This window comes from Anguilla rostrata, chromosome 15, assembly GCF_018555375.3.
Source record: "Anguilla rostrata isolate EN2019 chromosome 15, ASM1855537v3, whole genome shotgun sequence".
In the NCBI taxonomy this organism is placed as follows: domain Eukaryota; kingdom Metazoa; phylum Chordata; class Actinopteri; order Anguilliformes; family Anguillidae; genus Anguilla; species Anguilla rostrata.
The window spans coordinates 29,340,213-29,357,297 of record NC_057947.1 but is presented as its reverse complement, the minus strand read 5'-3'; the positions used below and the strand labels follow the sequence as shown (position 1 = coordinate 29,357,297).

Sequence of the window (17,085 nt, the reverse complement as noted above, 5' to 3'; positions counted from 1 at the left end):
AAAATGTTTTAAAATGTTCAGGGATGGCATTGTGTAGCTTGAGTTTCTTTGCCTATACCCTCATTTTCACATGTATAGAATGTGTGCCTGTACATATTTATACATCACTAAAGTTCTTCCCATGATCCCAGAAATATTTCCACACCTACACAGGGCATCATTTCGTCTGTAAATATTTTTAAAAAGTATAAATGTTAACCATACACTCACAAAGGTAAAGGACACCAGACTTTGTCTCTAAAACATCAAGTGGCAAAATCTGTGGCTGTTGCTCGCTGGGTGCATTAAGTATATTCCACACACATGTTCTGGATGTGTCCATATGTTATCTCTTTAGAAATGCACTACTGAGCCTCCCCCCCTGCCCCCCGCACCCCCAATTTATGCTGTGTGGTTGTACCCACATGCCAGGGCAACCCTTTTCTGCAATGACACCGAAGCTACACTAAACTTAAAGGAGAGATATGTTTTATTCATCAGGCCAGACTTATGAGAAATCAGTTCTGAGGGGCTCTCGCGCCCCATGGCTTTCTGTGTTCCTTTTGTTATGTAAAACATAAAAACTGTATGTTTTACAAAAATGGTAATATGCTCAGTCTTCAAAAAAATGAAAAAATGAAAGTAGGATTCAGCTATGCTGGAAAAAGCACATTTGGGATTTGGGAAAAGCCTTGAACTGCCATCATAATTTGAAAAAATGAGAAGGCGAAACTAACAGTATTTGCCGCGAACAACAGCGTCACAAAAATCCCAAGAATATCAAATATACGGAAAACTAAGAAAATGTTCAGTTTAAAATTTTTCAGTGAGCTATAACTTTTGATGGAAAAATCACGAAACAGTACAAACGGTACAAAGCCACTTAGGCACATCTTAGAAAGATGTATAAAGCAGAACCCTTCCTCCTGCATCTCATTCAGCTGACAGCCATTATGCTAATTCTCTGTGGATCTTTCAAATTAGACGTTGGCTAAATTACACCCCCTCCCAAAGTCATATTGTATTAATGAATTGGAGTGTGTTTGACTAGACAGCTGACACAATGCATCCAATCTTTAAGAACAAAAGGAAAGTATTTATTGGGTTCACATTCGTACCACAAAAGCTGTGCGTTGCAATTTCTGATTACGACACGTTCTACAGTACAAGCAAATGGAATTTCAACTAGAATAAAACAAATGCTGCAAAAAAATGATCATTGAGGATGTGTCTGTATTAACATGAACTTAAACTTTAAGGTTCTACACACAGTGTCAGTTATCACTATCGTAGTTCAATCTGCTTGGTCTTTGTCAGGTGTCCGAGTGTTCGGTGATGAAATGGGAATGCTGTAGCTGTACCTGTGGCTGGCTTCTGCTGCCATAAGTGCCAACTCTGAAAAATCATTTAAATTTTTTTTTTTACAGCATTTCCTGTATTAATATTAATTTATTTTCATGTTTCCAAACTCTAATATGAAAATTCTGGGTGAAAGAGTTTGGAAAACTGTCTTTCCAGTTTCTCTCCAGTAGCTCTTTGCTCTCTATGATGTTCTCAAACTGATAGAAAACCCAACAACTGGAGGGCCAGGTTCCATGTGTATGGAATCCTCCTGGTTGAAAAGTAGCAATAATTACGATAGCAACAAAATATATATATATATATATCATAGATACTTTAAATCATGGTCATTTTAACAGTAACACGTCTTATAATAATCTGTAATAGCTGAAGTACAGCTTAAAGGTATTACACGGCCACATTTAAAACCTGGAATAAGCTGTTCATCGTCTCATCTGAGTCCATAGCCTGCTCTGCAAACTCTTTGGCACACCTGGAGTCCTGATAATTCCAGAATCTTCCTTACATGCCGGCCTTCATGCTCTCAGGCCAAAACACCCTGTGGGCCACATCTAAATCAATGTCGGATGGCGCCTGGGGGGGTCCAGCTTGCCAAAAAGGTTTTCTTCTGGCAACATGCCAATGGCCAACAGGAATAATCTTTGCAGAAATGGAGGCATTAAACACTAATGGGTTAGCAGAGAGGCGGGATCCAGGTCCTTCTTCAGTCCATGCGTCTCAGCACACATTCGAGAATTTTTCTTAGTTACCTGGAATTTCTTTAACACTGTCATTGTTTCATGAGACACATACTGTACCCACACAGCTGGTTTGAAACGTTCAGCATGGCTTCTGACTATGCCTCCTATTTCTCTCAGCCTACACAGACGTGGTACACTCGCAGCCTCCTCCTTCCTCTCGCCTCGCAATAAAAAAAAAAACAAAACTGATCCAGGAGCAGCTCACCCAGCACTAAGGCCTAACCCCAACGGCCGCGTGGAAGAAAATCCCAAAACTGATCCAGGGTCAGCAGTCGAGGCCGGAACAGAACTGCCCCCCCAACCCCCCCCCCCCCCTCGCCTCAGCTGCACCCCTCGCAGCCGCACGCCAGGATGTAGCGGTAGGTGGCGGTGATGCGGGTACCGCCGGAGCAGCGCAGCCGCACGGCCTTCAGCTTGGAGGTGTGGGGGCGGCAGCAGAAGCAGGTGCTCTTGAAGGGCTGCTTCAGCAGCGAGCTGAAGGAGACCAGCGGGTCGGAGCGGGAGGTGCGGCCGCAGTGGCCCTCGCAGCGGGCCAGGAGCACCATCTGTGGGACCGGAGGGGAAAACGCCCGTCAGAACGCGTGTCCGTGAAGCTATAACCATACACAACATATTCCACACGTGTCCATGAAGCTACAACCATACACAACCAATACCACACGAGTCCATGAAGCTACAACCGCACATGTCCATGAAGCTATAACCATACATGACCTATTCCACACATATCCATGGAGCTACAACCATACACAACCAATACCGCACATGTCCATGAAGCTACAACCATACACAACCAATACCGCACATGTCCGTGAAGCTATAACCACACATGTCCGTGAAGCTATAACCACACATGTCCGTGAAGCTATAACCATACACAACCAATTCCACACATGTCCATGAACCTACAACCGCACATGTCCATGAAGCTACAACCATACACGACCTATTCCACACATGTCCCTGAAGCTACAACCATACACAACCAATACCACACGAGTCCATGAAGCTACAACCATACACAACCAATACCACACGAGTCCATGAAGCTACAACCATACACGACCTATTCCACACATGTCTATGAAGCTACAACCACACATGTCCATGAACCTACAACCATACACAACCAATACCGCACATGTCCATGAAGCTACAACCATACACAACCAATACCGCACATGTCCATGAAGCTACAACCACACATGTCCATGAAGCTACAACCATACACAACCAATACCGCACATGTCCATGAAGCTACAACCATGCGCAACCAATTCCACACGAGTCCATGAAGCTACAACCGCACATGTCCATGAACCTACAACCACACATGTCCATGAAGCTACAACCACACATGTCCATGAAGCTACAACCATACACAACCAATTCCACACATGTCCATGAAGCTACAACCATACACAACCAATTCCACACATGTCCATGAAGCTACAACCATACACACTTTGCATGTATCATAATTTTATCTGGGTATTGTGCAAATTGTTTCACTGTATTTGTCAAGGGAAGAAAAAATGTTATTGTGCTCAGTCCAAAAATAAATAAAAAAAACGAGTGAAGAGTTCTTGACATGGGTGCGCAGAGCCAGGTGATTGCACAAGAGAAATAAAGATGCTGTCCGCACAAGATGAAAATAAGGCACTGAGGTCTGGCAAAAAAAATATATATATATATTCATGGACTTGTGTACAGATCACGTGATCACTCACGTGAGTGACTGAAGTAGAAAGATTTAAAAAAAAAGGAAATGTTTTAGCCTCATGCTATCTCCCTCTCTAAGCACGGGCACTGATACTAATGGGCAGAGGAAACAAAACCTGAGCGATCTGATCACCAAAGTCTGCAGACACAGAACCGCCATCATAAATCCATCCCTTACCACATATACGCTGCACTCATTTTCAACTGCGTCCTCTAATTCATGAACAGCATTGATTAAGGTTCAACCGTTACTTCTCAGATTAAACATTACCAGAAGAAAACCACATTGAATTTACAATATAATAACACCGGGGGATAAGAAATATATTTTTTAAATTTTTGACGTCTTTAAATGTGCGATTTTCCCATGGAGACACAAAGCTAAGCGTCTCAAAGTGGCCCGGAAATGAGCCTCTGCCCTCCTATCCCCTCTGTGAGTGCACTCTTGTCGTGTCTGTCGGCTATCAGTCAGACGCGGGCTGTATCTCAGCCCCCGGTGCTCTGATGTCCGAGTGGGCGGGGCTAACTGATTAAGATATCTGCATGAGGAAGCCAGACAAGTGCAGCTTCTGAGTCAACCATGTGAGATAGTCTACTTCAGCTAAGGGATACAACCAAGATGACATGTAATGGTGCATAAAGTCCAAAAACAAAGGGACACATTTGAAGGCATGTCAACACCTATTAAATCTATGAAAAACTTTGTAGATGTATTACAGCTTTCAAAAATGATATACTTTTTAAAATACAAAATCACATATCACATTTCATTATTCTTCAAGGTCTCATATCCAGTAAAATGGACAGTACATAAAACTGCATAGATACGAATGGTGGAATAATTGAAATATTTACATGTTACATATATTTCACTTAAACAACAGGTATATCCTTCGCATTTTGGAACAGAGAGAGAGAGGTACAAGACCTCTCACACTGACTGCATTGGGGTAGGTAAGGTGAATACCCAGGAGAGGACATAGATGTAGAATACCCAGGAGAGGACATACACAGGGAATCCCCAGGGTAGGACACACAGGACATACACAGGGAATCCCCAGGGTAAGACATGTATGGAGAGAACAGCTGTGTGGCAGGTGTGGCTCCGGGCCTTCCATTGATAGGGCAGCTGGCAAGTGGACCTTGTTGTGATAGGGCAGCTGGCAGGTGGACCTCGTTGTGATAGGGCAGCATGTGCAGCTTCATATGGAAGCCCTAAACTCATTCCCACATGGAAGATCCTTGTGAAGGACCCCTTCAGACAATTCACATTTAACATGGATTTCTATTTGAAAGCCAGAATCAATGTTACGTTTTCTTCACATTAGTATCGGAAAAATTAAATGCTAAGTTTGTCACGTATAGATACAGAAATGCACAAGAAATCGAACCAAACACTGAATTAAAACATTTTTTTTATCGGAATGTCCAATCATGCTCAGGCAGCAACACTCAAAGCTCCTTCTATTCAGAAGGGCCCAAGACAAGCATATGCTATCCTCCAAAGTAGATGACGTTACCACTTTGACAAATCGGGCCTGCGCAGGCATGAGTCAGTGGAAGAATGAGGTCACCAATGGAGGTTGCTGGCACAATAGGACATTGTCATCCCAGCCAGCTGAAACCCTCCCTGCCTGGGCAATGCCAGCACCGATTGCACCGATTTGCCCTGTGGAGCAGCCAGCCAGCCACGGTCGGCACTGGCACAGTCCACGTTCAATACCAGACCATGGGGTCCATCCATGCGCTGGAAAAGTCTATTAACAGGATGAGCCACCTAACAGCCCTCAGACAAATGCTTTTGACACTTGTCTTCTAGAAATGCGTTGCGGTGCCTTTTTGAATTGAGAAGTTGTGTTGTACTGGAACAGCAGCAGGCTGGTGTTTGGGACTGGACTATAGGCTAATTTGTGAGAGATTGTGAAGTTCCAGCTTAGAGGGTGTTATCATTATCCAATTCAGCTTGAGACTTCATCCAAAATACTATTAAAAAAACCAAACAAAGTCTTCAAAGGGCCCCATATATATCTTAGGTGAAAGCACCTGCCAAATTAACGGTGAGTTCAAACTCTCACAGCAGTATCTTTCAAAATAATTGTGATGGAAATGTCTGAGATGTCCCAGAAGTACTCCTCTCAGGCACGGTGATGCTTGAGGCGCGCAAAGAAGTTATCAGTCGCAGACGCAAGCCTTTTCACCGTCCAACTCGCGTCATTCTGTTCATTGCCAGTTGCCCTAATTGAAACAGACACCAAATATCTGCATGTCTAACGTTTGGAGAAGGGAACCTAGATAGGCTGGAAGACGTTTTCCAACTCTTCATTCGGTTGACAGGGAGAGGGGTTGAAAACACAGCCCAGCAAATGTCTGCTATCTTATGATGGGCCCCAACTGGGAGAGACGGGGATTCTGGGAAATGGGCTGCCACACACACACACACACACACACACACACGGCTCTCCCTAGTGGGCCGCAGGTGAATTGAGGTCAAGTTCCAACTTCCACTGACATGCATTCTCCTTTTAGAGCAGCCTGATTCCTACAAGACACATACACAGTGTTAAATCAACTCTCACAGAGCACATTCGAGTACATGCGGACCAGGGACCGTATGTGCCCCGCAAGAGTTGATTTAACACAGAACATTTCACTGTGTGATATTGTGGATATGGTGAAGGACATTAATTACAATGGCCATACTACAGTGCGCTGGGCCAAATCTATTAGGCAGGTACCTCTGGTCTCAGAGGAGGATTATTTTTGAGGACAGCAGGCCTTGCGGTCACTATGGTCTGCCAGGGTGCTGTTGGAAACAGAACTAGAGGTCATGAGGCGGGAATCGTGAACCAGTGGTGAAAATAAATAAAAACTGACTCTCGTCTGGAAGAGACCTGCTGGACTGATAAAGAAAATATACACAAATCTGCCTGGAGAATTGGCTTGCTGCATTAAACAGCTTGTTAGAAGCCAGGTTGGGGGATTATGATGTGCTGCTTCCTGGCAGGTGGTGACCTCTTGTGCGGTTGCTGTTCTCAGCGAGCCACATGGGAACGGGTCTGTGGTTCAGAGTACGAACATCTGTCCGGGGTCTCATTAGGACAGAAGATCGGAAATATGCATTTCCTTCAAATAGGTAAAAAAAGACAAAACACCTGTGCATAAATTAGAACCGACTGCACAACACCAAATTCTTTTTTTTTTTTTTGTCTACTGAAGTAAGATGCAGTATGCTCTCTTCCAATGAAGACAGCACACGGTCCACTGGCGTCTCAATATGCCACGCATAAGTCACCAGACATTGAATCACAGACAACAATTTAAGATAATTATCCAAACACACCTTCATCGACAAAATGGTGATACTTAGTGAACAACCTCAACATGATAACGTGCTATAAGCAAGAGCAACGTTACTTTTCTCTTCAAGCAAAATGGAATGGGATAGAAAGGTGTGCATTGTCTTCACAGAAGAAAGCAAACCTTTCAATGCTCTCAGAAGGAATGGCAATATGTCTGCGGTGCTGTGATAAAGTATTCCCAGCTCCACGAAAATTATGAAGCAAGGAGAACATTTTCCCAGAGCAGGTTTTTCCGCCTGAGGACATGGTGTTTGGAAGTGAGAGTGGAAGTGAGTGGACCTGGGGCCATCTTACCTTGGAGTTGCACTTGTAGATGGGATGGGTGATGGTCTCCACAAAGTGGTGCCTGATGCACCTGTCTGGGTCAGAGTCGCCCAGGTGTCCACTCTCAGCTTTACTGGTCGCACCTTGCAGCATGGCCAGCAGGGGGCAGATGACCAACAGAAGCATGGCTCCAGGTTGTCTCAGGGAGCCCGGGGTCTTCATGTTGACTCTGCTTGGGGTGTACTGAGAAGGAAGCGGCTCGCTTCCACTTTGCTAACAGGCAGGCAGCCCCCCTCCTCCCAAACTCCTTTTCACAGAAGGCTGTGCACAGCTCTGCTCGCACCCCCGGATCTCACGCTGAGGAACGGGAAGGTACGGGAGGTCCCAGCAGCAAACGCCTCCATCTTTTCTGGTTCCCCATCTGCCTCGTCCTGCCAAAGAGGAAACGAGGTTGATTAGTCACGGTGAACGTAAGGTAATCTGAAGGTCCTTCGTTTAATACGAACAGCGACAAACGTTATAAAATAGGATCGGAACATCGGGTATCGATTTGACTGATGCGGCTGGTTCGCTGTTTTGTTTTGTTTTTTTCCCCCCGTCTTGTACCGGAGCGGAGACGGGACTTTCCTTTCTCAGAAGTGAAAGAGCACGGAGCAGGTGAGGCCAGGTGCGGGACTGGAACATTCCTGAGGAGGTGTGAGTGAGAACGCGCTGTTTGGCGCGGGACCGGAGTGCGCGCCTGCCAGTCGGTTGAGGTGACGGCTCCTGGGTCTCAGACAGAGAAGTGGCAGGCGTGCTGGTTAGTCTAGCGATCCCCGAGGAAAACGCAATGTTTTCCTTACACAAACGAGAAACCAAATACGTTAATATATAGCCCGGAGCAAAACTTTTCCCCAGAAACTAATGTTTCATTTAAAGAAATAGGTCTCTGCGCAAGTTCTCACACAACGGTAAATCAGCTGTCAGCCGGAGTTTAGCTAAGTATGCTATATACATTTACTGTCCTCCTGACAATGGTAGCTGTGCAGGCTTTTTTTCAAGGCATAGCAGTAAAACTCACTTACATTCAGTTGCTAATAAGCTTTCTGCAGCTTAGGAAAGACAGAGCAGTAGCCTGCAACACTGAAACTCCAAATGTAACTGGACCAAAAAAAAAAGCAATGGCTGATCTGTTTGATATTATTTATAAAAATAATAGTAATAATTAAATAAAAATCTGCATGTTTATAATTTCCTTTCATTTTGTAAAAATCAACTGGAATTCCCCAATTTGTGCTAAAGCCCCAGTACATGAAGTTTATTTGAAACTCTCCTCTAATATCTTGCTTTTGAGAAGGAATCATTTAACCTCAACATTCCTTGCCTTGTAAGTGTAAAACGTAAGTATCTGTTTGCCTGTTAAAATAAATAATTCATTTTAGGCGAATGAGGCAGCATATTGGAGTGTTTGTACAAGCAGACAACCTTTCAGTGTTGCTTATGGTCAGGCGTAATAAAAAGGCACGCACAGGCATGCGAAGCACTGGTGCTGGCTGAGCATCGCTGACAGTGTTACTGTTCTGAGCCAGTGCTGATGACAGATAACGACAAAACAAATGATCCTCTAATGAGGTTGCGCAGAGATCCCGGCCTGCAAGGTGGTTTGGGAGTTCTTCATGTACGACGCAAACGGACACTCTGGGAGTTCCAACATCATTACAGGATCACGCAGCCACGGCAACTGAGCTTTTTTAGAATGGGTTCCCAGTCCCAGAGAGGAGGACTGTGGTCCAGCTAGACTGATCTGCCAGTCGTGTCATGTGCTAGGCCTGGCATGTAGTCCACTTATGTTTGACTGGCTGAAGACGGCACGGTAGGGCAGTGGGTAGCCCTGTTGCCTCCCAGTCAGAAGGTCTCCTGTTCGAATCCCGTCCAGTACCTTTCTGTGTGGAGTTTATATGTTCTCCTCAAGTTTGTGAGGGTTTCTGCTGGGCACTTACAGATAGGCTTACAGGCATTTAGCAGACGCTCTTATCCAGAGCGACTAACACAACTTTTTTACATAGCATTTTACATTGTATCCATTTATATAGCTGGATATATACTGAAGGTACAACGGCAGTGTCCTACCCGGGAATCGAACCTGCGACCTTTCGGTTACAAGTCTAGTTCCTTACCCACTGTGCTACACTCCGTCCTGACAGAGAGGTATGTGCGTGCAAATGAATGGTGTGTGTAAATACACATATCTGTAAAACTTTGATCAGCTTGCTACAGAATTACTAGAATTATTAGTGGACAAAAGAGTATACAGTATGAAGAAAATATGTCAAAGAAAGGCTTTCAGCTAATCCCCTAGAAACAGCACTGTACTTCTGTTACTTTTACTAGCAGTTTTTATGTTTTGGGGATGGTTGAATAAAAAGTGTTGGCAGTCAAACGTTTACAAAGACACAAGTCATGCTTCTGGAATTTGAGAGAACTCCAAGCTGAGTGATGTTTAACAGTTTGACATCTCATCAACAATTTTCACGAAGCAAGGCTATGATCTCGGTCAGTCCAAGCGAGCTCGGCACAAACACAGAAACATGTGGTGTAGCGTGTAGTGTGAGAATATTACTGAATGTGTAAAATGATGATCGTGAGATGATCCGACAGTTCAAACTAAATCTTCATTTTTCACTTGGAAATCTATTGGCAACAAACGTCGATGTCTGCCATTTTATTTAAGACGATCGTTGTATTTTGCACTAGACTGACTGACAGGTTTTTGTAAGTGAATGGATGTCCAATATGGTCTTGTTACTCACTCATTTGTGCCCTTGTGATTAAGATAATATATTAGATAGAGGCCGCATTGTAAGGCAAATTCTGAAGTCACTTTTGATCTTTGATTAAAACTCAACAATGTGGAAAGCAATTGACTTGTCCGGGCTCCCCGGGAGAAGAAGCCCGTTAAACAAGCCGTCATTTGTGCCGGACAGTCGGTCGCGTTCCAGCGCACCCCTGAGCGGCGTTGAGTCACTGAACGCTTTCCGGCGGTTTCTCCTCCCTCTGGCTGCGATAGCCGTGGCGGGACAGACGCTCGACGTGGAGGCCCCAGGAATGGTGTGTCCCCCCCTGACAGAGCCACGGTGGAAACAGAGATGGGGGGGTGGGGGGGGTTTATTGTGCCTGATCCCGCGCCCTCCCCCAGAAGCAGGGCTGACTGGGAAGGGGCCTAGCCGTCTGTGTCATCGGGTCTGTGAAATTCTGCCGCGTGTCAATGCTCTGAGCTGTCCATGCAGCTCTGGTTAGAATATGGCACTCCTCATCTCACTGAGCTCCAGCGAGCCAAGGGCTTCGTCACGCATTAACCCGTTAGCGACCACAGAACCGTGTGCGTGTGTGTGTGTGTGTATATATATTCTGTGTATGAAAACATGACGGGTCAATACCTGAATTTTTCAGGTCGTGAATTTGGTTTTAGAATAGGGTTGTCGCACCCCTTCAGAACCGAACCGGCACTGTGCGTGAACGTAACAGGATGAAGATCAGGGCATTGGTGTATGTAAACATAGCCGATGTAGCGATATCCATCAGGAACTCAAACATCAACGGACTGTGAACTGCCTTTAAGAGTGCAGAACAGGAGTTCCAGTTCCATCTGCTCTCAATACTACAGTGCATCACAACACATGCTGCTCTTGAGCCAAAGGTTCTATTTCACGGACCTGATAGCAAGCACTGAAGCAGGGTCTTATGTTCCGGTGCTGACCTTCGTAAAGCATGCAACATGCTTTGGAGCACATAGAGCCTGCGTGCGTTGAGGGATTGTATGGGTATTGGTCATCTACCGCTGAGAAGTGCTCCAGGTCTAGCTTTTGAAACTGCTATGCTGACAACAGCCCATCACTGGGTGTAGCACTGCATATGGAGAATCTGTGCAGCATTGCTTCCCTGCACCAGTGTGCCTGCTGTCCCAGGGCTGTGGAGGCCATGTCTCTGCTTCTGTTTCCTTGAACGCAACATCGATTCACAAGTATTTAATAAGTCAAGGGGAGAATTCCTGCAGGGGTAACGCATCACCGTAGCCTGCCCCCAGCCCCCCCCATCCCCCCCGACCCCCGCCCACCCAACCACCCACCCACCCACCGCGTGCCAACGCCATGCACCAGCGCCTACCCTACAGCAGGGATAAGCCCGCCACTAAATATATCCCCTGCCACAAAGCTAAAACCAACACTGTGGATTTGAGGGTTGCCCACAGCCAATGACAGCTGACCTGACCCAGCCAGAGCTAAGCTAATGTTAGCTTTACAATTCCTGCTTCTGAGAAAAGGGGGCAGGCGGTTCGATCTGCTCTGGAGGGCGAAAGGTCCTCGCACCCTTCGGCAGCCAGCGGTCCAGACGCATTAATATCCCGCGTTTCGGTCAGGCGTCTCCAGGTTCTCTTGCGGATCGCCGAGTGAGACGGCCGCGGCGTTTGTCGTGCGGGAAGAATGTTCGCTCCTCGTAAAAAGCGCAGTGTCTCGCCACCCTGGTGACGAAATGCTAAAGACGAGAGGAACAAAGGCACTCGGAGGCAGCCTGAACAGCTAGTGTGATTTCACCGCCTCTGCTTGTGCATGGAATCACGCACGCAATGCCCTCCAACTGCAGGAGTACCATTCGGTACTGCTATTCACCAGGGGTCTCTTCTCTGCACCCTGACTCCCGGTCTGTTTGGTGAGAGGGCTCCGTGCTCATCTCACTGCCCTACCGACTGTGCCGCCAAATGCACACCACCATTGCTTGCACATGCCATTTAGCATTTGAAGTGTGAGATAAATCCATTTTGTGATTGGAACGTTCTTAACTGAACGTTCTAATGCTGATGTAACAATGACTGCTGGTAACTGAAAGCAATGAAGTTCTAGAACATTGACTTTCAGAATGCTGAAAATGCATTAAAAAAACATAGCCTACTCTTAAAAGGCTTAGCCTAACCCCAGGATCCTGCTCACAAATACACTCCCTGAAGAGTCTGTCTGCTCTTATCTAATGCTGATTAATACCTACAATATCAAGATTGTTATGCAATAAACACTTATTGATAGTATTTTATGTACTTACACAGTAAGTAGTCCAGTGACAAATGATGTGGTCCATTCAACATATCCACATGTTACAAGATATCCATGATAGTACACTTGAAATATCAAGACCATTTCTCGCCTTTAGAAAGCCCTTTAAAACCTCCCAATGAGCGGACACAAGCACGATCTCAAATCAAGCTGAAATGGTCCCCATCTGTCTGTAGATGAACAGACAAACGCTGCTGGAATTTGCCGGCAGTGGCCGTGATGTCAGGAACGGCACGTCACACCACGAGCCACGAGCCACGAGCAAACAGGCACACTGACTTCCGGTTCTGGGCTCAGCGCTGGCCACCCTGCGAGATCCCTGTCAACTCGAGATTAGCAGCGGCAGGTCTTACCTTCTCCCGGGCTGTAGATGTGAGGTAATCCAGCATCGGCATCAAATGGAGCTGAGTTTCTCCAACAATTCACTTTTTGTCTCCCCCCACCCCCTCCCCCCCAAACTCTCTCTCTCTCTCTTTCTCTCTCTCTCACACACACACATACACACACACACACGCACAGTGGTTGTGTGAGAGCTGTCGCTCTCCCCCCCTCAGCCTCCCACTCCTCTCTCGCCCCTCCCTCCTGACGTTTTTTTTTTCCCCTTCCTGAGGAATAACTAGATAAAGAGCTGTGCGTTTGAGGATCAGTGTCAGATGTGGAACGTGACACACTAAGCCCTGTATCCCCGAGAGGAGGAACACGCATTCACACAGACTGTCCGACAGAAGCAAACGTGTAGAGACACACACACCCAAAAAAAAAAAAAAAAAATAGGTGAAATCTGGCATACATGAGCCAAAAGTCTAACCCTTTTTACAATGTGAGGGTTGTAAAACTGTTAACGAAATGAGTTCATTTAAAAAATAAATGGCCCTCCAGTCTTATTGCAAATTGCTAGAACAGTGTAAGTCTGTAGGATAATTGGCATTTTTAGAAAGATATCTCACATGAAATGTGTTTCTTTAATGGTTTAACTTCCATGTTTTTATTTTTTATGAAGTATGAGGGAGTATACTTAACTCCCTGTTATAACACTCTCATAGTTTGAGAAAAGCTCATCCATTAAAAATAACAATGACAAGTAGCAAGTTATGTGCAATTTGCACATTCAAAAACTAATGATCATCAAACAGAGGTTCTGTGCTTTTGTTTGCACAAAATGACTGGTGATTGTTTTCTCATAGTTGAATCTTTAATATTCAGTGGGAAGAAATTACAAATTAATTTTACATAGAGAAAAACTTTAAAAAGTGAGGAGTTATTGATTTTCACAAAGGAATGGTGCATTGTTTATTTTTAAAGGAGAGACATGCACACCCTCAAAAGCAGCTGCAGCCAGTAGGAAATTAATTAGTCATTTTCAATGAGTCATGACCATAGATCTGAACATGCCATTCATTATAACTTAGTGTGACCAAAAAAAAGTCAATGTTAGATTGCTACAAACACTGGCGCTGGCCACAAGTGTGTAATCTTCTAATTGAAGTGTAGATTTCATCCTAGAGAGAATACAAGGTATGAAGTTATCAGATCATCAGATTCCTCAGCCTTTAGAAGCCAGGTGGACTTAAGCAGGTAGAAATTCTTTCAACAGCAGCCATGCAGATACAGAAAAAATTTCAGTACAGAGGAACAAAAAAAAAAAAAAAAAGAAGCTAATTAAATCATATCTCCACAGTACAAACTAGTATGCCAACAAAGCATTCGGTGCATATGTTTTATAAAGCTCAAATTATAATTTATTATGTAGTCATGCTGGCAAAAAAATGTTTAAAATCTCCGGGGAAATGAAGGACAGGGCCGGTCAAACTAAGTGAGGCTTAGGGGGTCAGCAGTTCACTCAGCACAATTACCTGCGAGACCCGGTCTGACCCCTGAGGATCCTGACCTCTCGTCCCCTCCCCACCTTCAGACAGCAGGGATTTACTGCCAGCGACAGCTGAGGGGAAAACTTCAAATTCGAAGGTTCAGTGCTCTCTGGATGAGTGCCTGCAGCCAGACCTTTGTTTCCATTTAGAATGGTCGAGATTTATAAATTCTGTTAAGAATACGCCGTCCCGTGTTCTGTCATGTTCCGTGGCGTTCGATGCCATCTGCCAGTGACGGCACACCCTTTACGGACAAATCGGCAAGAGAGGTTTTACGCGATAACTTCGACCTCTTAACCGCACCTTAGACCTCATACATTACATGAGGGAAACAGTGCATTATACATAGGTCCAAAGCAAAGATGAACAAATTGACAGTGACATGATCCTGCTCATCATTAAGGAGAACAGCGTTGGGCACCGTCAGAACTGCTGCTCATCATTAAGGAGAACAGCGTTGGGCACCGTCAGAACTCCTGCTCATCATTAAGGAGAACAGCATTGGGCACTGGCAGAACTGCTGTTCGTCTATAAGGAGAACAGCATCAGGCTCCGTCAGAACTGATGCTCATCATTAAGGAGGACAGCATTGGGCACCGTCAGAACTGCTGTTCATCTATAAGGAGAACAGCATCAGGCACTGGCAGAACTGCTGTTCATCTATAAGGAGAACAGCATCAGGCATTGGCAAAACTGCTGGTCATCATTAAGGAGAACAGCATCAGGCACCATCAGAACTGCTGCTCATCATTAAGGAGAACAGCATTATGCACCAGCAGAACTGCTGCTCCTACAACAGGCTCAGGATTGGACAGGAACCTTGTTGACACAATAATAATCCACCGAAGGCTTACACAAATCTACATCCCTTTGTCATATCAATAATCTATTTTTCCATTGACTATGATGGCAATTGTTTCTGGGTTTTTTTCTTACCAGCCAGGTTCAGTAAGGCAGGAATGCTTCAGGGCGTGAGAAGCTGGATCACATGGTACAGTTAAGGAGCAGGCCCACTGCATTAGGTCTGAAGGGTCACAGCCACATATGCAAGACTGATTTCAAGCCCTATTTCCAGCTACACAAAATAAGAGAAAGGAGCTCATAATTTTATAGGATTAATATCTGATGGAAAGCCCACCCCCTCCCCCCCCAAAAAAAGTCTCACCTTGTTCCAGACTGAGCTCCGTTGGGAACTAGAATCTCTATGAAAATAGTCCAATTGTTCCAATTTACAGCCGGTATAGAATAACTCTTTATTTTACCACCTAAAATTACGTCTCGCCTGCACCTTGCCAAAAACAACAGCACATTGATTACTGTACCAGGTTTTAGGCTGCGAGGTCTCAGCAGAGAATTTTGAATTTTCTTTTTTTTTTTGGGAACAAATGCTTCGGCTGTTTTCACAGTGGGAAACGGAGGGTAATATTCAAACAGCGATGCCTGAAATGGGAGAGAAATTGAAACTGATAATCTCCTGAGTAAACAGACATTCCTTGGTGGCTGTGAGAAGGGAATTGTGGGAAAACCGTGTGGAAATGAACTGCTTCTGCATGCATGGGTCTGACCTCATAAAGCAAAGCATTTGAATGATGGACACTGCCCTTGTGCTCAATCTTTCTTCAGGCAGCGTGAAAGAGAAAATAAACAAGACCAGCTTCATTCATTTGTTCACAATGTCAAATTCAATCAAATGAATGCAAAATTCCACCAGACGTGTTCTTCCAGATTTTGTAATGCATAGACATATATGACAAAAATAAATTTTCAATTGCCAGCAGCGATAAAATATGTATTTTTTCACTTCACGCTGATAACAGATTTGCTTTACCATAGTTGCACACTAGAAATGCACCTTTGGTCTGAAGGTAACGGCAATGTTTTTCCATGCCCGATTACAAAGTACATCCACGCAAGTGAAACACGTTGCACCTGTGAAATAATTCCACCATAATAATCTGTGATAAACTAGGCAGCGGTTTATCTGAAGATCGCGTTTCTCTTTGAACAGGCAGAAGTCTCTCCCCCCCCCACCCCCACCCCCACCCTCGGGTTCAGTAGCTGCGCTTGGCAGTGCGTGCTGGAAATCTACTGTGAGGCGTAGTCATTTCAGGTCGGATTTCAGCAGATAGAAATATTTATTGAGACAAACATTAAAATAATGGGGAGGGGGAAAACACTGGATTGCCTGGAGCTGTCAGTCGTGGCCAAAGGAAAGTAAAAAAACCCCTTTGATGCAAATTCATGTGCAAAATGTTCTCTCAACGCTCACGATTGAGATATCAAGTCAGTGCGTTATCTGGTGGCCAAGCTGGAAAACCAAATCTTCAGCCCATAAAACACAGAGAAATACTGAATGCTGTTCCCTGTGATAGCATCTTCAGGAACAAAGGCGGGCGTCGGAATTAAATATAACGAATATTTACGCAAAAAAAAAAAAAAAGTTTTTTTTTTGCCAGCCATGGTTCGTACTTCCAACACCACTGGGATCATTTCACCGCAGATCTTTAAAGCGCTCAGACTTTTACCACCTCTCCCTGCGTATCAGCTTTTATTACGTCCCAGGACCCAACTGAACAACAATTAAACAAGAACCAGACTATTAGAAACCATTTAAAAGGTAAAGTTTCCCACAGCCTGAGCAGAGATGGGGAAAAATATGTGAAACTGATGGATATGATTTGCAGGATATTATAGCCGTAGGTAAATG

At 44.9% G+C, this 17,085-nt stretch overlaps 1 protein-coding gene across 2 annotated transcripts; it reads right to left on the bottom strand.

The window, feature by feature from the left end:
- Positions 1 to 2,386: 2,386 nt before the first annotated feature.
- Positions 2,387 to 12,968, bottom strand: LOC135241185 (norrin-like). 2 transcript variants are annotated; one of them, XM_064311356.1, is made up of 3 exons: positions 12,864 to 12,968; positions 7,457 to 7,857; positions 2,387 to 2,626 (listed from the first exon to the last, which is right to left on the bottom strand). In XM_064311356.1, exons 2-3 carry the CDS (start codon positions 7,646 to 7,648, stop codon positions 2,402 to 2,404), a joined length of 417 nt encoding a protein of 138 aa, XP_064167426.1. In that variant the 5' UTR covers positions 7,649 to 7,857; positions 12,864 to 12,968; the 3' UTR covers positions 2,387 to 2,401. The 2 variants fall into 2 exon arrangements, with proteins under 2 accessions (XP_064167426.1, XP_064167427.1); XM_064311357.1 differs by lacking the exon at positions 12,864 to 12,968 and adding an exon at positions 12,500 to 12,818.
- Positions 12,969 to 17,085: the final 4,117 nt, after the last annotated feature.